The sequence below is a fragment of the Barbus barbus genome (assembly GCF_936440315.1).
Source record: "Barbus barbus genome assembly, chromosome: 44".
NCBI classification, from domain to species: Eukaryota; Metazoa; Chordata; class Actinopteri; order Cypriniformes; family Cyprinidae; genus Barbus; species Barbus barbus.
In genome coordinates this window covers 3,052,509-3,075,102 of record NC_136722.1, presented here as the reverse complement: position 1 = coordinate 3,075,102, position 22,594 = coordinate 3,052,509, and the positions used below count along the sequence as shown (strand labels likewise).

The 22,594-nt window shown below is 34.5% G+C and overlaps 1 protein-coding gene across 6 annotated transcripts in view; it reads right to left on the bottom strand.

Moving 5' to 3' along the window:
• Positions 1–22,594, bottom strand: part of LOC306863493 (WD repeat-containing protein 37) — a 36,370-nt gene that overhangs the window by 12,992 nt on the left and 784 nt on the right. The window contains exons 2-13 of one of the 6 annotated variants that reach the window (XM_079406845.1): positions 20,421–20,526; positions 19,557–19,735; positions 14,738–14,834; positions 14,217–14,312; positions 13,341–13,405; positions 10,842–10,925; positions 7,526–7,661; positions 6,926–6,997; positions 6,750–6,794; positions 6,018–6,094; positions 4,525–4,759; positions 4,283–4,424 (exon numbers count right to left, since the gene is read on the bottom strand). In XM_079406845.1, the coding sequence (XP_079262971.1) occupies positions 4,283–4,424; positions 4,525–4,759; positions 6,018–6,094; positions 6,750–6,794; positions 6,926–6,997; positions 7,526–7,661; positions 10,842–10,925; positions 13,341–13,405; positions 14,217–14,312; positions 14,738–14,834; positions 19,557–19,694 (1,187 nt within the window). In that variant the 5' untranslated portion in view covers positions 19,695–19,735; positions 20,421–20,526. Of the gene's footprint in view, positions 1–4,282; positions 4,425–4,524; positions 4,760–6,017; positions 6,095–6,749; positions 6,795–6,925; positions 6,998–7,525; positions 7,662–10,841; positions 10,926–13,340; positions 13,406–14,216; positions 14,313–14,737; positions 14,835–19,556; positions 19,736–20,420; positions 20,548–22,594 lie in introns of all 6 variants that reach the window. The other 5 variants (XM_079406847.1, XM_079406846.1, XM_079406849.1 and 2 more) reach the window with 5 other exon arrangements.

Below are 22,594 nucleotides of genomic sequence, written 5' to 3'. Positions count from 1 at the left end.
TCTGATATAAATGAGAAGTGTGTGTGTATATGTGCATGGTGTCATGTGGAATCAACACCAGTGGAGGAAATTAAGGAAAGTGCGGGAGACAGGAAATCAGAGCGATAGGAAGTCTGAATGACAGGAAGTCCCGGGTTTGTATGTGAGAGAGAGAGAGGTAGTCTAGCATGACTCCTGTATGCTGGACCCACAGACACGCTCAGCATGAATGAATAAAAAACCCAGCCTGTGTGAAGGTGTGTAAGTGTGTGTGTCTGGTCTTTAGGAGGTCCTCAGCTCCTGCCAGGAGCGCTGCAGAGCTCATTCATCTTACGGTCCCAGTGCAGCAAAGCATTCAGTCCCACTGACAGCACAACCCCCTCTCTCTGTCTCTCATGCATGATTCAATCAACCCACACACACACCGCACTGTACGCCACTCATTACAACCAACAGCTGTCTCTACAGCCCACACACACACATCTGCATGCAGTAACGCTTATACACACTTCTCATTCATTAAGCCTTTCGGTGCATTTCGAAGTCAGACTTTCTGTGTCAGGTGTCTGAAGAAAATGTTGCGTTTGCCAATGCAAAACTCACCGCCATCATTCCAGGGTGTTGTGGGTGGTTATCAGGGTTGCTAAGGTGTTCGGAGTGTTTCATCATGTTGCTATGCAGTTGTTAGAATGGGATATTAGGCAAAAGTCAAAAGAGTGCTTCCTGAAGTCTGATATTCTGGTATTTTAGTGGGATATTTAGGGCCCTGTGAAATCGGTTATATTTTTTTCCCCAGATACAACATTTTATTTTTTTCTGGATTACGTTTTAATAGTTTAATTACATTTTAATAATCAAGAAGGATGGCTAATCAATTGAATTCATAAACTTTAACAATTTAATATTATTGAATGCATGGTGGGTTTGGAATGACCATTTTCATCTTAAGTGAACTATACTGTTATTAACTACATACTTTCTGTATAACTACACAAAAAGCACACAAACATTTTGGAATGTTAAGAATAGGGCCCCACGAAGGGTTAACTTTTTTCCACAAATTTTGTTTTGTCTTATTTTTTTCTGAACTTTACATTTTATGAATTTAAACAGTTTTGTTATGAAAAACGGTGGTCTTTTAAAATGCAAATCAAGCAAAAAAAAAAAAATCAAACAATCCCTGTCATTTCTGTCACAACAGAGGTTTACTGTTTACATTCAAATTTAAAGAGTGTAATATCCTTACATACTTTTTAATAACCTGGAATATTAATGTTATTATTACTTTGAGAAGTACATTACATTTCTGTAATAATTTCTCTAAATTAAACCAAAGACAAAACTGTGTTGCCTATTCTGAGACACGTAGAACATGCAGACTTCATATTTAAATAGCAATAGCATATTATTATATTAATAGCATCCAAATTTTGCCAGATTCTGTGACAATTTACATTATAGAGTAAACTCCTTTATCATGTTCCATTTTTTGATTCTGCAATTTCATTTGTATTTTCAGCTTTGTGTAATGGATTTTTTGGCTTCATCATCCTCCAAGCAAAAGTTGCAAACCTGATCCCTTTGAAAAGTAACAGCACACTTGTCCTCAATAAGCCGCAAGATTTGAGGTATAATCTATGCCTGAAGTACTAAATGATGGAATAAAGATGCTACTAAGCTCAATAATTTCCTAAAGCGACTTTTTCAGACATTTCGTCATTTTGCCTCTCCAACAAGAAAAAGAACCTGGGAAAATCTATTACACAGGTGTCTGGTGTTGAGCGTTGCTCAGGGCTCAGTGACGACTGAATTCAGCAGCTCATCAACTCTGCGTCTCATAACCTGACAGCACTGAAATCAATATGATACTCCACTCACATATACAAGCTCTTCAAATTTACAAGTCTGCAGAAAAGTGTTTGATTTTTGTGTTTAATTGTCAGGTAACACCCATTTCAAGTTCAAAACAGTAAAAAGTAGTCAAAAAATGTCCTTTAAAAAAGTTGAAATGTTTAAATCGTCTTAAATGTTTACAAAAAACAAGAAAAAAAGAGAATGAAATCATGCGCAAGGCTCATTTACATATCAATTATATTAGTTTTTATTTTAAGTTAATAGGTTTAGGTTTTAGTCATTCTTTTATGTATTTTTCTCTTTTTTTTTTTTTTTTTTTTTAAATATTAAAATAGTTTATTGTTCTGTGTTTAGATCTTTTAAGTTTTTAAAATGTATTCATAAAAATAGATGGATTTTTTTAATGCAGATTATAATTATTTGATAAGTAAATAAATAAAAAAATGAAAGTGTTTAGGAGAAATCTATTTGTTTTAATAAATCCATGTGATCTTAAAAAAAAATTATAAATGTTAAAAAAACATTTAATTTAATATCATGTAATAACCATTTTATAAAAGTTAGTTGTTTGGTTGGTGTTTAAAAGCCATGCCAGCTTCCTTATCTTTTTTTTATTATTAATTTAACTTATTACTCGCCATGAAAATAACTCTAAAATGGATTCAGGTATGACACTGTTAAATATTTGGGGGTGTTTGTGGAGTAATATAATTTCTTAATTACGGTACACTATTGCTTATATATGAGCGCTTTGAGTGATTAATGAACTGAATGAATTGTGTGTGGCTGCAGATGATCCGCAGCGATCTTCGCCAGAAATGGGCGAGTGGAGATATCAGAGAGCCTGTGTCAGTCTGAATGAGAGTGAAGGACAGTAATTGACTTTGGGAAGCGTGCGGCAGTACGGCGGCTAATCTCATTACGCTGATTGTCTATTTGAGAGCATTACGCTGGGATCTGACGGAATTATACATGCTGGGCTTGAACATAATGAGCGGCGTGTAATCCCTGGTAATCAAAGACTGCAGCGCCTCCTCGTTCCTGCTTTAACCAGCAATAACCACCACGCGACTGATTTCACACGCCACCAAAACACAGCTCACACTGCAGCCCGTGACACGAGAAAACCCCAGACAGACAGAAGGCTGGAAATACATGAAACACAGCCATACAGCAAAGGCTTCGCTTTAACTTGGCTTGAAGAAATGTATGTGAATGAAATGAAAGCGAGGTGAGAAATAGGCCAAAGTGTTGAGAAATGAGCAGTTTCTGTAACTGCTGTCAATGCACTGCCATCTTGTGGTCAGAGTGAATAAAACAACAACAAGAGAGACGCCAAACAGTTCAAATAATGCCCACGTTATTCATCAACTAAATCAATTTCTAAAATGTATAGTTTTTTGAACACGTTATTTTGGGTATTATTTAGATACAATTATAATATTTATTCATATTCTGCATTAGCTTTTATTATATATTTATATTTTCAGTTTTCATATTCTTTTTCAATTTTAATGTGTTTTTGTCATTTCTGTTTGTTTACATATATATAGCTTTTATTAGATTTTTTTCAGTTTAGTTTTAGTATATTAAAAACTTATTTTATTTTAAGCTGCCAAGGCAACATTTCTAATTTGATTCATTTATGCTTTTAATTCAAGTTTTTTTATCTCATATTTAATTTTATTTCAGCTTTATTCCAACCATTTGTAATCGTTGTAGTAAGAAATACAGTCAGTTTAATAGTTTTTGGTTTATATTTCTATTTAGCTTGCATTTAATATTTCGGTTTTAGTAATAATTTTAGTTCTTCTACTTTTTATTTCAGTTAGCTGTCAAGGCAACATTTAGAACATTTTCATTTATAAGATGATTATTATTATTAATTGTATTTATTTATTTTCAGTTTTTCATCTAATGTTTAATTTTATTTCTGTTTTCTCATTTTTATTAGTTCTAAGTAACAATACCACTGATATTTATCAGCTCTAATTACTACTTCCCAGTCTTGATAAAGGATTTTCATATTTTGCAATATTTGATTAAGAATACATTTTGTTGTCTGTGCTAGATAATTCATATTTAATATGGATTTGTTAAAGTCGCTTTCAAAATCAAAGGCGACAGCCTCTCACTAAAAAATTGCCAGGCATAAAACTGTGCAGATCCTTACAGATTTTGTCCCTTATATTCCTGTCAAAAATGTCTTGCCACACCGAGTTCTGGAGTTATGACATTAAAGTCTTTTGGCTTGCTAGCAAAGTGTCCGGTTGTTGTTAGCAGATGGCCAACAGTCACTGATCTTGACTTTAGAAGAGCTTTTGTATCGCTTAGATTTCATTTTTACTTGGCACCGGTTTTTACTTCCATTTGGCACTAGGCAAGTGTTTTTGTTTCATCATATTTTATGTAGACAGTGGCATGTGTGAGTAGAGATCATGTGACTTACTCAGTGTGGCCCTGGAAGACGTTCACTGAGTGGATGGAGGGATCTCTGAAGTCCCACAGGCGGAAGGTGGTGTCCCTGGATGAGGTGACCACCAGACGCTGGGTGGGATGAGTACAGCAGTGGGTCAGCTCTTGATCGTGACCTGCAAACACGTGTGAAAGAGAGCTACGTGACCCTGGAACCCTGGCAAAGGAGCCCAACAAAGCCACCAAAGCAGTCAGGAAGAGCGGTGGCTTGTTCACCTGTGAGGGTGTGCACCAGCTCAGAGGTTTCTACATCATACAGGTTGGCGGCTCTATCCCAGGATGCAGTGACCACCTGCTTTCCTCCCACCAGCCAATCAGCTGCTATCACCACCCCCTGGTGGCTCTTCAAGGTCGTGGTGGCCACACGGATAGTGGGGCATTCATTGGGCCCATCTGCCTCGCCGTCGGCCTCGTCTTTATCAGAGAAGTCCACGTCATCGTCCAGCGAGGCCTGAATCACAGAGGAAATGAATGTTAAAAAAGATTGGAAAGCTAATTCAGAGTTTAACTAAAATTAATAAATGAATGAATGAATAAATAAAATCATGTTTACAGTCATTTACTGAACATAGCAGTTTACAAAAATAAAAAAAACCTGTACGTGTCTTATGTGTCAGCTCTGCTCCACTCTGCAAATGAATACACATGGATACAGGACATCTTACCAGAGCATATGGACAAAAAAAAATGCATTTATTTTGTTTCTACAACCAGTGATTCCCCAGAGGTTTGCCATTTTGTACGATCCATGCTCTTTTTTTTTTTGGGGGGGGGGGGGGGGGGGGGGGGTTAAATGTTCAGATTTGCACCATTTATAAAACATGTTTGTTACTAATATGTATAAAATATTTTCTCAGCTAGCTGCCAAAGCAACATTTCTCATTTGAATACAGTCTAACTTGTGCTAAAATAACTAAAACTGAAGAGTTATACTACTATAAATCTAAAATAATAAATAAATAAACCATAAAATAAATGCACAACAAAATTACTAAACTTACTATTTGTGTGTGTGTGTGTGTGTGTGGGTGTGTGTAATGTATAATTATTATGTACAGTACGTTGTTGTTTGTTTTATGACCCTTTATGTACAGCACTTTGGTCAACTTCTGTTGTTTTTAAATGTGCTCTAGAAATAAACCAAACTTGAAACTAAACCTTAAAATTAAAAAGGAAAATTCAAAAATATACTAAAACTTAAAAATTCAAACAGATTAAAGGTTTAACAGAATATATTTGGTTAAAGTATTAGTATTTTCTGCACTCGTAACTCTTTTTGATAACAAACAAAAAAAAAGTAACATCTTGCAGCTTTAAGTACACAAAAATGGGAACGCAATGAGGGAAAAAAAGATTATTGAATTATTGAAGATTATAATTACTGAATTGACAATAATTATGGCAATTCTTGAACAAATAAATTCATTTTACTTCCTTAATGTGGCATACTTCAAAGTAAAGCAGAATATTCAGTGTAGGGAAAACTGCAGGATAGATGTTTTCAGAAGTGGAGCAATTATGTTTTCATGAACTATTAAAGCGTTTTTCTTTCAAATAACATGCACTTCTAAATTTTGCACAAAAAATGCAAATAAATTATATTGATTTCAATATTCATGTTGACTTTTTGCATTAGCAAGTCACCTTCAGAGAAGCATCATTACATAAAAAGTTCAGAAATATGAAGGTGTGTGTGTTTTAACACTCACGCTGATGTCTGCTGGGGGCTGGGGAAGCGGCAGCTGTACCATGTAACGCCAGATGTGTGCCGTCTGGTCCCCGGATGCTGTCAGGAAACAGACAAAACAAACACAGATGGAGCATTATATAAAAAAGGACAGTCATCTATCAAATCACATTTAAAAGCATCTGACAGGAGGGGGGAGAGATACAAATAGAGATATGAAAACAATATCTATTTTTCAGTCATATGGAAAAATAAATAATAAAAAGGCAACATAGCGTTCCAGCCACGGGATAAATGAATCATCATTAACAGCTCCATAGTAAGAGATGTGACTGTTGCATTAGCTAATGCTCACATCCATGCAGTCTTTAATTTGAGACAGAAGGTTATAACCACTGGACAGCGCCGACAAGTTATTTAGTGAAAATTACTCTGTTTGCTTTCATAATAAATGTCCCTGAGGTGTATGATTAATTGATGCATAACATTCTCAAAATTAGTGATTAAATGTATTCAATAATCAATTATTTAATCAAATTTAAAACGGAGTTGCAAAAACTGAGTTGCATAAAAACTTTTTTTTACTTTTTTGCAATATTTTATATTATTTAATTGTTTCTACTTGAATTAGAGGTTGGGAAAAAAAAAACATTCACGGTGGCTGTAATACATTTTTCTGTTTATCCATATTGGATTTCTATTGTTATGTTTCACATGGAAATACGTCAAACCCATTGAATGTGCTGTGGTTTACCTGTCAGTGCCATCTGCTCTGTGGGGTGGAACTTAATGGAGTTGACTGCAAGAATACAAAATAACAAATGTGCGTTAGAAACTATGCAAACCACAGCATGTCAAATCTGACGAAACCAAACTCCAAATGAAAGTTCATAAAATTAACACAAACATAATGTGAAAAGAGCTTCGTACCTGATCCAGCGTGGCCGGCATATTTTAGCAGACACTTCCCAGTCTCAATACTCCACAGCATGGAACAGTGATCTAAAGAATAAAGAATGACAGAAAGACTCCTGAAAATTCAGCTTTACCATCACAGGAATAACTGACATCTGTTTTTACAAATACATTCAGCCTTGGAGAGCATAATGAACATGACAGATAACTAAAAGTGAAAATAAAGAGAATTTTGAGCAGCAGTGTATACAGCAGTATATTAGGCTGTCGTTTGCTAAATGAGCAGCCCTGTTAAAATATTATTAATCCATATTAATCCAGCTAGTTTGAATCTATATTCAAAGCACAGCAATTTGCAAAATGTAAAGAAATAAGAGAAGTCTCTTCTGCTCACCAAGCCAAAGTACAGCAACACAGTATAATCTTGAAATATTTTGTACTATTTAAAATAACCGTTTTCAATTTGAATATATTTTAAAATGCAATTTATTCCTATGATTTCAAAGCGGAATTTTTAGCATCATTACTACAGTCACATGATCCTTCAGAAATCATTCTAATATTCTGATTTGCTCAACTGAAAAATAATGGGTAAGGTGAGTGTGGCTGATTTACCGGCTGAAGCTGTGCCTAAAACCAGCGGCTGAACCCGAGTCACAGCCAGGTCCCATATCCCATCCCGGTGTCCCACATACTCCTTGACCAGCTGACACACTGCACGAGAAGTGGTGGCTTTGAAACTGGACACGATCTGAGGAGCGGACAGGAGAGTGAGCATTGGGTCAGAGGTTCACACACACACACACAGATCTAACTACAGAGCGACAGTAAGCAGCGCAGAAGCATGGGGACTCAATACTCAAACCATACATGACTGTAACACCTCTACACTGCTGGACTGTATGAACACAGTCATACAGTCTACGATCAAGGTGTATGAAAGGAGAGCGTAGTCAATACTTCTGAAATGAGAACGATTAAATTAAAACATCCTAACAAACAAAAATAAGCAATAAAACAAAAACAGCATTCAAACACCGTTAAAATATATAAAAGCTGAAAAATCATCATGACCGAATTCACTAAGAAACAAATGAATGACAAAATAGTTTGTAAATCGGAAACATTGTGCATGGATCATCTCTGGAAAAGGAAAGAAGCTGAGCTGAGGGAGCAAGGTGACCAATGGCTGTTATGCAGTCGATGCATAGAGTAGATATGTATTACTATATCATTTAATGGCAGTAAATGACATTCACAAAAGTGCACAATATTTGTTTAAAAATACCACAGATCCATTCTGTAATGCACATTTTCTGTTATATATATCAATGTAACGCAACCTTTCCTGGCAAACTAACTTTACTCCACTGATATGGATGCATGTTAAAAAGCACAAGTTAGAAATTATTAAAAGTTTGGGGTCTGTATATGTTTTTAAAGAAATTCACTAAGGGTGCATTTATTTGATTAAAAATACAGGTCTAAAAGTAGTGTTCTGAAACATAATTTACAATAATACGCTCATTTGCTCCACACGAAACATTTCTGATTATTATCATCAATTTTAAAAAGTTGTGCTGCTTAATATTTTTGTGGAAAGTATGATACTTTTACCAGAATTCTTGAATAGAAAGAACAGCAAGTATTTGAAATAAATGAATACTTTTATGTAACAGCGATGCATTAAATTGATTTAAAAAAGTTACCATAAAAACATTTACAGTATTTCAAAAGAAGAGTACCGTATATCACGTATTTCAATTTTGCAGATCATTTGGCATTTAGATATTTTAATACTTTCAACACTTGACTTAACATTCAACTGCTCCCTCTGAAAACATCAAATCTTAGACAACTGTAAATTATAAAATGCTGTGCATATGATTTGGTAAGTGAAAAAATACTGTACAGTAATTTACACTTACGACCTACAGTGATGACACCAACAAAAGTCGACAAAAAGTATTTAGGGATGCACAATATATCAGTGACCATTTCATAGTTTTGTTTTTATAATGTGAAGCATGTCATGTTCTAAAACTGTAATAGTCTTTAAACAGATCCAAATTATACAGCACAGACTTATAATAGTGGCAGTTAGAATATAATATCATGAAAATTGGCATATCGGCCAACATTTCTATATCTGTGCATCCCTAGCGTCGTCTGTAAAAGCAAATGCTCAGAATAAAGAAGTATTGAGGTACATTGTCCTAACTTCTAAAAGTTTTGGCATCACAGGAAGCAAATGACTTCTATAAAGCAATGGACTGAGGGAGGTGTGCAGGAATGTCAATATGCAGCCTAACCACTACTAAAGCACTGCTGAGCCTGACGTGTCACTGGAGGTAACAGCAAACACAGCAAGCACAATGAGCCCTCATCTCAGCACTCTGAAGATGCTCTGGAATATTAGAACACAATATTATATAGAACTGACACATACTGTAGAGTTCAATCAAACATCCGAAGACAATCATGAAATTCCTTGAACTGTATCCTTCAAAGTTACATAGAACCAAATCCACAAGAAGGCTTTCACTTAGAACTACACTGCCGTTCAAAAGTACGATTTTTAATGTTTTTAAAGAAGTTTCTTACGCTCATCAAGGCATTAAAAATCTTACTGATCCCAAGTTTTTGAATGGCAGTATACATATTTAATACATGCAACTGCAAAATTATTATTTTTTTTAAAAACACCCCACTAAAAGTAGTTCCAGTGTCCGTTACCATAACATTGAATATTCTCTGAACTATGTAAACACAGTACTGTTGTAAGGCTGTGATTTGTTGTTTATTATTAATAGTTAACGATTACAGTTTAATAAATAAAAAACAAAATAACATTTCTAACCGACTATTATTTATTTAAAAACACAAAGTATTACGCTTTATAAATGATTAACAAGTATGTAATAAACATGTAATAACCATGTAGTAAAAATAAATATTGCTACTTCAGATTTTCTTGTTCTTATGCATAGATCTCAGCTCCACCATACAACTGATTCACAAAAGATTTATATTTATAAAAGACAGTACTCATTTTAAGCAAATTATAATATTGAACATTCAACATCTGCAATACTATTTATGGCGTTAAAAAGCAAAATGCAATAGGCCCAATATAGAAAAGGAAAATACATGATTTACAGGCTAAAAACAAGGGAGCATTTTCAACACTGACTACACGAGAAACATCAGCTAATGTTCACTGGAACGGGGGAAAGAGCAATTCGTTTTTTCTCTTCTGTCATATATTGTGTTTTGAAGGGGAGGGTTGTATGAGGGATACCACATTACAGAACTACTCAGCAGGGGGATCAACTTTTTAATGTTGTAAAGTGTGAATTTAATTACAAACAGAGTTTGTTAGAACAAAAATTCCACAAAAAGGGGAAAGATTCATTTGTGTCCAATTGAGCTGTCAATAATCTCTTCTAAACCAGAATACGGTAATATTATAGTTAGATTTCGTAATCTTTCCTGGTTGTCTTCCAGCCTGCACATCTGGCCCTGCTCACCATCAAGATATTTGACCATGGCATATTTTTTGCGCACAAGATTCTTACAGGTTTAGAGTTTGCTGAGTTGAAGAACTAGTATGCTCTGTTTGGCCTTTCATCGTAGAGTTCTTTAGAATCATGAACGTATTCAAATTTTAATTTGCTCTGGCCAAATTGCTTGAATGGGGCAAGATTTGCAGGCAGAAGAAAAATCAATGCCAATTAAACCGGTAAAAAATTCTTGATATTTACAAAACACTGCCTTAACGTCTTTGTTAATGTTGTATAATGCTGAATTAGTTTTAGCGTTAGCCAGATAAGCACAGATTGATGGCTTGTCACCAAGCACATCACTACTGGGTTATGACCCCCAACTGTTGGATAGTTCATGCATTTTGGCACACTGAGGAGTTAATTACCCATGAGTCTCCACCCCATAACTCCCAGTTCCCCACATTGAAGTTGCGAGGTCCACCTACTTTCCCCGGGAAAGAATTTGAGCGCTACATCAGTGAAACCGAGAAAAAAGAACAATTGTAATCCATGAGGACCAAAACATTAAGAAGACTATTTTAATTTAAATTAGCACCATTAGCACCAGGTGTCTGGGTCCAGTAATGGAGAGATGCGGAAAGTTGAGAGAAATTATGACATTTGAAAACATCAGCGTTAGGGATGCACGATATTATCGGAATCGACCGATAATGGCTTTAAATGTAAATATCGGCATCGGCCTGATATGAAAATTATGCCGATACGTCTTGCTGATAAGAGGAATACATTAACTCACATGTGCTCAGGGTGTGCTAGTGATTAGATCACGTCAGCAGTGTGGCTCATTCTCGAAGCCAAGTTTTTTCTAAATCAGTGATTAGATTCACTGATTTAGATCGCTGAACTTAATCTGTGAAAGCACGTACAGAATGACGCGTTCGGTGTGTGATAGAGTAAACTGTAACAGCACGTGCAGCGGCATCAGCAGTGACACCCTCCCCCAGGTCCTAACGCCCGTCCGGTAAGGAGATTTTCAATTAAAAGTAAAATAGCCTACACAAATAACATTTAGACTGTTTCTGATTAAATAAAGCAGTAATTGATGTCATAAAATAATGAGTATGTTTTGATTTAATGGTCAGAAGCTATAGCTTAAATGAAAAAAAAAAAAAACAAAGATGACACTTGTAAATTAAATAATTTTATACTGATTTATTCATTCATGTGTAATGTGTTTTATTTTTTAAATCATGAGCTCTAAGAGATTTTCAGAATTTTTACAACTCTTTTGTTTTAGACTATCTACAAATGTTAAATTCTAAAATAAAATGTTATGGTAAACACTGCATATTTCTGGAGGGGGGGGGGGGGGGGGAGGAAATGCAGCAATTGAGTTTATTTATAGTTATTTTCAAAGCTTCAATGTACTGACAAAAACACCTTCATTATTTATTTAATTGTAATAAATAAGTTATTGTTAACTAACCAAAATTAGAAATGATTTTCTTATAATTTCTGCACAGGAGAGACTTGGTGTTTTTTCCAAACAAAAGGAAACATATCGGTATCGGCCAAAATTAGATGCAAAAAAACAGCATTTCGGATATCGGCAAAAATCCAATATCGTGCATCCCTAATCATCCTTCTAAATGCCTAGCTTTGTTTCATTGGGTAAGGACTAAAAATTAGGGGTGCAAACATGTAATATGGTAGCTACACAGCAAAAATAAAGAAATAAATAAGCTGCTGCTAAGCTGCTAACAGTGTACATAAATACTATTTAATTATTTTTGCAGTGTATTTAACCTGATTATGATTTTGAACTAAATTACATGATGCACTGCTGTGAATATTTGAGTACAATTCAAATATTTTGGTACAATACACAAATATTAAATCATACAAATGTAATGAAGTAAAATAAAAAATGTGTCAGAAGTGGTAGAATATGGATTTGGTGAAAACTGAAAAGTCACAAAATTAATTTTAGGTAATAAAGGAATGTGTAATAAACTGGATATTGCATATAATAATATAATAGACTGTGAAATTCCATAACTGATGCATTGAACTGTCATTGTCAGATCAATGCATGGCATAACACTGACACATTTTACACCCCTACTGATGATAAATCGGTATGTAATTCCATGAAATGTGTATGTGAAACTGGAGATAGTTTGTATAATTGAAAGAAACTGAACAAACAGAGCAGACAACTCAGCACTACGAAACTGAGACAACGCATAGACGCTTACATAACCACCTAAAACAGCTTGCTCTAGAGATGTCACAAGTCAATAACAAAACTGAAAAGATACTATTTTACCAGTTATTCAATAGTGTCAATTCCACATAATTTCCATGCCAGCTGCATGCCATTATAGTACATGCCATTATTTGAATTCAATTTCTTACAGAGATAGTTTAACCAAAAAAATGAAGATTCTGTCATTATTTACTCATTTAATTCCAAACCCAAGTTCACCTTGGTTAATTTCGAAACACAAATTTAGATATTAATGAAACTTGAGAGATGTATGTCCCTCCTTTGAAAGTCTAAGTAGCCAAAATGAGTAATGAAGGTCAGAAAATGATGAAAGCATGATAATTTTAACAAAGGAGTGCCAATAATGGAACTTCATTGGTTTTAATCATCAAATTTCACTGGTATTGGTAACATTTCGGTATTGTGACAACCCTAGCTTATTAATTTCTAAATTATCTACATATGTTAAGCAGCAAAGTCTGTAAGCAGACTACAAAGAACAGGACTTTGCACTGAGATATCACATGCATCATATGTTTTTACTTTTTTTTATAGCGATTAGTGATTCTGAGAGAATTATTCTGAGCTTAAACAACAGTAACAGAGTTTTACTTCGAGTGAAATGCCAGCAAATAACCCATAGATACAATCATACCTTGCTAGTGGAGGCCTTGTATGTCGTCTTCAGCTTTTGGGAAAGTTGGCTTGTGCTGTGACTAGCTGTACACAAGAAATGATACAATTATAAGTGAAAAATACAATAAATTATACATTGTTAAGTTTTCAATTTCATCCACACCAGGTTTTTAAATTCTTCCAAACTAGACCAGATTAGAAAAAAAAAAAAAAAAACATTTTTATGGACATCACTTTTTTTATTTTACAAGAGCACTGTCAAGCTGAAACAAAAAAGGGCCCCATTCTACTGTAAATGTTTGTCTAAGGAGATTATATGGCGATATGATTTTACCTTCCTGTTAGACATAGGTGTAGCTGAAATAGTCAAACCTCTTAATTAAAGAAGTAGTGTCAACAAACATCTGGCCATGCAGAGCTACTGATAAATCAATAGTAAACTGCACTTAAAGGGATAGTTCACCCAAACATGAAAATTCTGTCATCATTTACTCAGCCTCAAGTCATTCCAAACCTGTATGAATGTCTTTGTTCTGCTGAACACAAAGGAAGATATTCTGAAGAATGTGGGAAAGAGGGCAGTACTGGGGCACTACGGAAGTCAATGGTGCCCCAAAACAGCCCGGTTACAAACTTTCTTCAAAATATCTTCCTTTGTGTTCAGCAGAACAAATACATTCATACAGGTTTGGAACTTCTTTAGGGTGAGTAAATGACAGAATTTCAATTTTGGGGTAAACCATCCCTTTAAAACAGCATCATGTCATGCGAGGACATCGCTTTAGGCACAACGTTAACAAATTATTCTCTCTGAATCATCACAAAAACATCATTATTTATTCAAAAGCTTGTTCAATTAAACAAAAGCTAAAATGTCAGTTTTGTTTGCATGTACCTTTTGTTTTCAGGGCTCCTTTGCTCAGATCGCCGCCATCGACAGTCTGTCCTTCTCCAGCCAAACGTTCGTTTAGTGATTCAATCTCTCTCCGCACTGCACAAGAACAAAGCGTATGATATAGCGGTCGCTGATAAACTGATCAAATCACTGATTTTGTCACATCTACAAACTATGAAAGGGATAACGTAAATAAACCCAAGAGTTTGATGAGGACCCACGTCAACCAGAAGGAATTTATACCTCGATACTGACTGTACTTTAATCTGCTTGTTACATCACAACTTACAATTTAAATTATAAACTCATCAATAAATACATAATACTTAATTGTTTTTGGCATTACAATTGATTAAGATCTTGAGAATGCTACTGAAGATGATTGCTCAATTAAAACCAGTTCTTCTTCGTGTGCAAAGGCTTTGTTGTCATCATTTAATTAAATATATTAAGTCATGTAAACAGAGACCAGACGTGCAAAAAGATGTTAAATATGACTGAAGCTAATTGGTACTACTCACATTCTAAGTTTTCAATGTAGAGATTTTCAAACTCCCGTTCAATCTGTCCAAACAGGTCCAGTAAGTTACTCCTTAAGGACATCGGCAACTTGGAGTCCTAGATATTGAACCAAATAATCCATGTTACACATACAACAAATGAGAAACTTTGTTTTACTTTGTACATTCTAACTATTTAAAAAATAATATGAACACATAAAAATAAACTACTAAAACATAAGGAATGCTGAAGTGATCTTGTTAAAATTTTATTTTTTAGAGAAAATATAACAAACACCAGAAATCTACAAATAAAATATATAACTTGTATTTCTGTTGTAAAACAATACATCTAAAAGGTTGCGTAAAATATCTCTCTGTTCTAAAGCTTTACACAAAATATGCAGAAATGTGTCAAATATCTAAATATTTATGTAAAATATATGCTGCTGGTTCTAAAACTTAAGATAAAATATACTTCAATTCTAAAAGTTTACATGAAATATTATGCTGTTCTTAAACTTTACATGGAAACATTCATGTAAAATATCATGCTGCCATAAAACCTTGACAAAAAACAACCTAAAGGTTAGGTTAATATCAATGTTTACCTAAACATTATGTAAAATATCTTGCTGTTCTACCAGCTTTTAAGCCTCAGTACAGATCATTTCTGTCCTAAATGCATAATTTCTTTTTGAGACAGAGAGTAACCAAATATTACTAAGATAGAAAAGAACTGACAGAAGAGAATCACAACAAAATCGGAAAAAGTACAAAAAGTAAAGAGATCTCTATTCAAAACCATAACTAATCTACCAAATCAACTTACCTCCATTATCAAAGATAAGAAGTTCCAAGTAAAGTCTTTCAGCCTGATTAAAACTACACTAAGAAAAGCAATCCACAAACAAACATTGCTGTTGTGTCGTTCAGACTAGATATGCCCATATTAACTACTCCAGGCCAAAAAGACAAGAGTTTACCAATGAGAACAGTGTAAAAGCGAAGTCAACTGCTCTCCATTCTGTCATTACCACATGTACTTATGTGTCAGAGAGAGAGAGAGAGAGAGAGAGAGATGGCAATTAACAAACAACAGCTTGTCGTCTATTCTTATAAACCTGCTCAATCCTAAAACTTGTGGTCACCATAGCAACTGGACATAATGACAGCATTGAGAGGGTGAAAGGCGGTATAGTCTAAATCCAGTGAACGGTTTACAGTAGGGACTGCCAATCAGAAATGACCCTACAGAGGAATAGACAGAACAATCAAACCCCAGCGTGGGCCGCTCTTTAAAAATGGATGAGCCTATAGACCATAGAAGAGTACAAACCATAGATACCCTCCAAGGAGTATCAATAAAACAGATGACCAAATGGCATCATGTCTCAAGTCTGACATGAGTTAAGGTCATTGCACACTGCCTCTGAAACTTTCGTCCGTCATAAAAAAATTCGGATCAGGTTTGATTTTCTGCGTTTTCGCATCCGCATGCATTTTGATAGGAAAGAATGATTAATACGAAAAAAATTGCACGCGAAAATTTCGGACTCTGTGTCCAATGGCCTTTAGTCTACATTAAAGGGGTCATATGGTGCGATTTCATGTTTTCTTTTGTCTTTGGAGTGTTACAAGCTGTTTGTGCATTTATAAGATATTGACTTTTTATAACCGATACCAATTATTTGCATGTTTAGGTACCCGATAATCGATATGCAAAACCGATATGTATTTACTGTTATAAAGTAAATAAATAACTGAGTGAAGTCCATACTACACTTAAGGTTTTCCTCCTTTCAGTCAACAAAAAAAAGGTTGAAAATTAACAGTCTTTCATGTTAAATTTAATTTTCATATTACAATGAGCAAAAGAATGTCTAATGTTTTCAAATGGAGAAAATAAAGGACAGGAGTCATATCAACATTTTAAACTACAGTTTTAGGTTTAGAAGCTGTTTAATAGGCTAAAGAGTGAAGAATAATTCACTGGATAATGTTAATTCACGGAATAATATTCTCTGGAATATTGAAATAGGCTATAACAAACAAAACATCTATTTTATTACATTTCTCAACTGGTACGTTATATCAGAATTATTCAAGTGCTTTTGTCATTCTAGATTATGAAATGTCTGCTGACAAGCGGTTTATCTATGAATTTAATGTTACACAGAACTATACTCAAACTGCGATCGCTCGTGGAGATAATCAATAATTTCCATGTATGTATTTATTTAGATGTTTATTGGCGAAATAATGGTTATATAGTAAGTGTTAATATAATTTAACGTGTTTCAAACAAGTGAATCTTGTTAAAAGTTACATGCGGTGGCCGTGCTGGAGCATTTCCTGAGCATCACCCCGCTGAGTGAACAGCAATATCAAAGCAGCTTCACGAGACTAATGATGAGCAATTATACAACACAGAGATAATTAAATTCAGCGCTTTTATTTCCAACATGCGCTCATTCATGGCTGTATTATTTAATTTATGCAAAGTTACGTCTTTATTGGGAGAGGACTTGACGGATTATCTTACGCGACTCTGTGAGTTCCTCTCTATTTCTTAGAGCCAAGTTGCATAAACTGCATATCAGGCATTTGTGTAATACATCCAATTTGTGATTTAATGCCTGTTACGTTAAATAAAGTTTACTAACTACAGCAAATCAAGTACCCGTGCACGCCGTTGTTGTTGTCTAGTCTCCCATCAGACGCGCTGCAATGGCGTTCCTGCGAGCAATTCTCATAAGAACCACAAGATGGCGGAATTTATCGTTGAATCCGATATTACAAAACCGATATCCGATTATGGTAAAATGCTTAAATATCGGAAAATCGATACATCAGTCGATCTCTATTCTTTATAAAAGTTAAGACTCATCCAAGCCTTCCTAAAACGCCTGATTTAAACACGCCCCAACAAATCTACATCACTGTGTGGGAAGTCTCCAAAATGTATACACGAAGAAAGAAGGTGTAACTTTTATTCTCGCTGTAGTATTGTTGCCGTCACCACCATGTCGTGGAGACGCTGTGTGTTTCCAATTATGGTATAAATATGACGTAACATTTCCGTCATATGCTCGAGGTATTCGGCCAATCACAATGCACTGGATAGCTGGCCAATCAGAGCACACCGTGCTTTTCAGAACGATGAGCTTTGTTCAAATCGAAACGTTTCAGAAAGGCAGGACAGAGAGGAGCAAAAATAATGTACGGTGTGCGGAAAATATGGTTTTTGAACCTTAAACCGCGTAAACACATTGCATTACACAAAATACACAAAATAATGTTCTTTTTAGCAACATCATAGAACCCTTTTAAGACTTTAATTTTAACATTTTGTTCAAAATAATGTATGAAAACTTTAAGAACATGTAAATTTTTTAACTTAAACCGATAAAGAACTTAATTTGAATGGGAAAACTGACAATTGTAATTGACATGAGTACAGGCCGCTCTTATCACTGACGTACTCCAGTAATGTTTGTGTAAGGAATGTGTGTCAATAACAGACTCATTTAAGACAAACATTGTGTGTTAGAGGATGTAAATTCCTGGAATACGTTACAGTACCAAACAATGACAAAACTACTCATTGACAGAAATACTTAACTCGTGTCATTTTTTTCATCGGGTAAAACATGGACTTTGACTGTGACATGACACCAGTATTCAAACCCCTTTCCATTTTTCCAAACCAGAATCAATCTCAAAAAAACATTGATCCAGTGTTATTATTTCTATTTTATTTACAATTTGTCTTTCAATTTAGTTTATATTTTGTTCTTTGTTAGTTTTACTTTTGGATTTCAGTATTCTAGGGACGTCAAATTTAATGGATTTTCTGATATAATTTAAATATGTTTAACTGCTTTTTTATGTTTCCAATGTTATAATACACACAGAATGAAAACTTAAAATTTAAGTTAACTTGCGGTCATTTGAATTTTATGTCAATACTTTCATTTTACGTTTGCTATATATATATATATATATATATATATATATATATATATATATATATATATATATATATTTTTTTTTTTTTTTTTTTTTTTTTTTGTTGCTTCCATAATAACACTTAATCAATCAATCAACATTGGCTTCCTGTAACACTGAACATGTCTGATACACTGTCTCCTGAAACAGTTAAAAATAATACAAATAAAAATATTACTATTTTATTTAAAATTTGTCTTTTCAATTTATATATATTATATATTTATATATGTAATCTAGTGGCATTTTTGCATTTTTAATGTAACTGGGTTGCAGGCATTTCCAACTTTATAAGACACCCAGAAAGAAAACCTAAAATTTCAATGAATTCATGGCCATTTTAATTTTATTTCATTACTTAGTTTTGGAGAAAACAAATGCATTTTATTTTACTTTTGGAATTCCTCTTCTTTTTTTCATATATATATATATAAAATCATTAATCTTTTCCTTTTTTCAGTTTTCATTTCCTTTTTTGATTTTTCCATAACAACACTTAATTAATCAGTCAACTTTGTCTTCCTGGAAATGGAATATGTCAAATAATACATTATGTCCTGAAATATTTTTATTTTTTAAAATTCAACTAAATTCTAAAATAAGAGCAAATTATTCAAAACAACATGACATGTGTTTACATGGATACTTCCATATTCCAGCTGTCATGACGTTCCCATAAAAACATTTTACAAACAATGTCACAGAACTGGCTTTGTGACATTCTTGACCTGGGCATGACAGCACGCTCACACATGAAAACCATGAACTCCAAACCGGGATCTATACATGCTCATGCGAGTTTCAGAAACAAAGACAAAAAACAACGTACCTGTCCCTCCAGCATGTCTCTCTGCATGCCTGGTCTGTCCTGCTCGGTGCTGTTGGTCCTCCTAATGGAGAGACTGTGCGACTTGCGCTTCTGTTTGACTTGACGGGCGGCTGCGCTGTTTCCACTTTCAACAGGCATCACTCCTCAGTGACGTCCCACTACGCACTTCCTACCTGAAACTGAGCAATCAAACGCCAGCAATGGAGGAGTATAATGTATCCTTTGTTGGAGGTGTAGGTTGGTTTAATGCTAGTTAAGTATACATCATAAAATTGAAACGTTCAAAAGAAGCGGTTGTAAAACTCGAATAGACGTTTTGACAGAGCAGGTGAATATGACTCTAAATGTCAAGATGAATCTAATAAAATGTCCAGGAGATTTTTTCACAGTGAAATACGTCCTGGACATTTTTTACAGTATATATAGGCTTCTATATTGTAAAAAAAAAAAAAGTTTATAAATGTTTGAAATTTTTTTTTTTTTTTTTCGCATTTCTGAAACAGATTTTTGCTTCACAGTATTTTTCCTCACACTGCTGTAGCGAAATTTGTTACTATTATTTCCTTACAATATTAAGAATGGGATCTTCTTATACTGCATTTTTTTCTTTTTGGAGTAAAATATGACTCGGACATTCCTCTTGACATCCCATCATGTATGCATTTTCAGCTGAAGCAATGGGTGTTATTTTATTGTAAAATGAAGTGTTAAATTAAAAGTTAAACTCGGGCAAGCAGGCCGTTATCCACAATAACATACAACAGAAATGTTAATGTCAGCCTGAGCATCTTAAGTCATAAAAAATAAATAATTATAAAAACATAATACTAAATAAAAAGGCATGCAAAATAAAAATACAAATACCAGCCATGGAGAGCAGTGAATGATAAACAAAGCAGACACATCCTCAGACGACCGCTTAAAGTGATGAAGAAGATCTCAACAGGAAGCCCAGGGCCGCACTCCAGCACTGAACACAAAACAACACCATCTATCGGTTCACAAACATGACAACGAAGAGAGGAAAAGCTTCAGGCATGGAGTGACAGCATTCTCACAACCTAACATAACAGAGAGGTGGTGGTGGACGGATGGATGGAGCAGGTAAAACAGACAAGTTTGAGCTGATGGGGTTAGTGGGTACGAACAACTGAAAGAAAAAAACATGCATGAAGTATATGCACCTGCAGCATCATGCTCTGGGCTTTATGCAGTTCTATCATGCAAACTGTTGTGTTGGATCATTAGTTGCATCCCAAACGATGCACTATACAGTACAGAGATGGGCACTCGAGTTAGTGACTCGGACTCAAGTCGCATTTTTACAGACTTCAGACTTGACTCAGACTCGAGGAAAAGAAAATCCATCCGGACCGCGAGCCGTAACAGCAGCACTGTTTTAAGTGAGCAGCGCGTCACTGATCACATAACAAGCGCTCAGGGACGTGTAAGGCAAATATCTTTCAGCATTATATCCTCTAGTATTTTCATCTAAAGCCAAACACGCTTAGTTCAAGCCCTTTCAGCTCCGTGCGCTTTCTCTCTCTCTCTGGATGCGCTGTTCAAACCAGATGTTTCTGATTAATCTGTAGGCTAAGAACATTTCAAAAGAATCATGTAATTATAATTAGAAAACTGTTGTTAGATGGCTAGGATAGAACTTAAACTTTGAAACTGAAAATGAGAACGTTTTGATTATTGTAGCTACATTGTTTTTAGTAGATCATGCTTTTAAGTAAAATATTAAAATAGTATAGATTTCAGCAGGAAAACCCTGAACAGTATTTTTTCGGTCACATGGCTTCACGTGTATCTAAATGTATAAATACATGTAAAAATGTACTTTTTTATTTTATTTATTTTTGTCCAGACCTCTGCTTGGAAGAAAATATAGAGGCTGCGCCTCTTGGAAGTTTAATGGAATGCCTCTGACTTCTATCATAGAGAAAAACTGTATTTGTGTGGTTTTGTAATATCTGTGTCACAGGCTATTTCCTTAAGTGTCATGGTAGATCAGACTCTTTTTATAGAATTTGATTACAGAAAAACTGCTTTGAACATGGAAATGGATTAAAACATAAGTAACACATCTTTTTTTTTTTACAAAGCTGATCATATATTTTGTCTATAGCCTATAAAACAGCTTCATAAATGAGAAGATTTCACTATATGAGGATTCTGAATGGGATTTTTTAGCGAGCCATTAAATGACTTGAGACTCGACTCGGACTCAGACTTTTTTTGGTTAAGTGCATCATCTGAGAATTTAAAGTAGGCCTAGATTTTTTCTTTCAGAATTTTTTAATACACTATTTATGCTACAAAATGTCAGAACAGTGCATAAGTATGTGAATTAAAGACACTTAGCGTGGCCCGTTCAATTTTACCTCTGTAACGTTGCAAGTTTATCCACTGGGAATTCACGCAATTGCAGTTTTTGGACTTTGTGATGTCAACGGAAAAATAAAATATTACATATTTAATGAAAGAGAGAATACAAACTTTTTTATGTTGCTGTTATGAAATAAAAACGTTTGTTGTACTACATAGACGAAATCAAATTAATGTGCTATGATAGTACTCTTGTATACACACAAATAAATACAAATTTGTAGAAAAATCCTGATGCAAAAATCAAACTGTAAGACACGTAATGGAACTGAAAGGGGCCAATATTAATTTTATAAAAGCACTTACATTATTCTGTGAGCAGTAATATTTTTTGGGTATGAGTATTTTTATAAAAATTGTGGTGACCCAGATTTGTTTTTAAAAATCACATTACGCTACAAATTTTGTCCACTTCAACTATTGACCCTGGAATAATGATTATACTATAATGTTATGATTATCATACTAACTTCATACAGGCACACACACACACACACACACACATATGCAAAAATTGAGAGACCAGGGTTCTCAGTTTCTCTGGATTTATGATTTGTGGTTGTGTGTTTTGAGTAGAATGTGATTTTTGTTCCACTGGTGTCATTTTTTAGAGCAATTGTTTTTGCACAAAATACCAACTGGTCAAA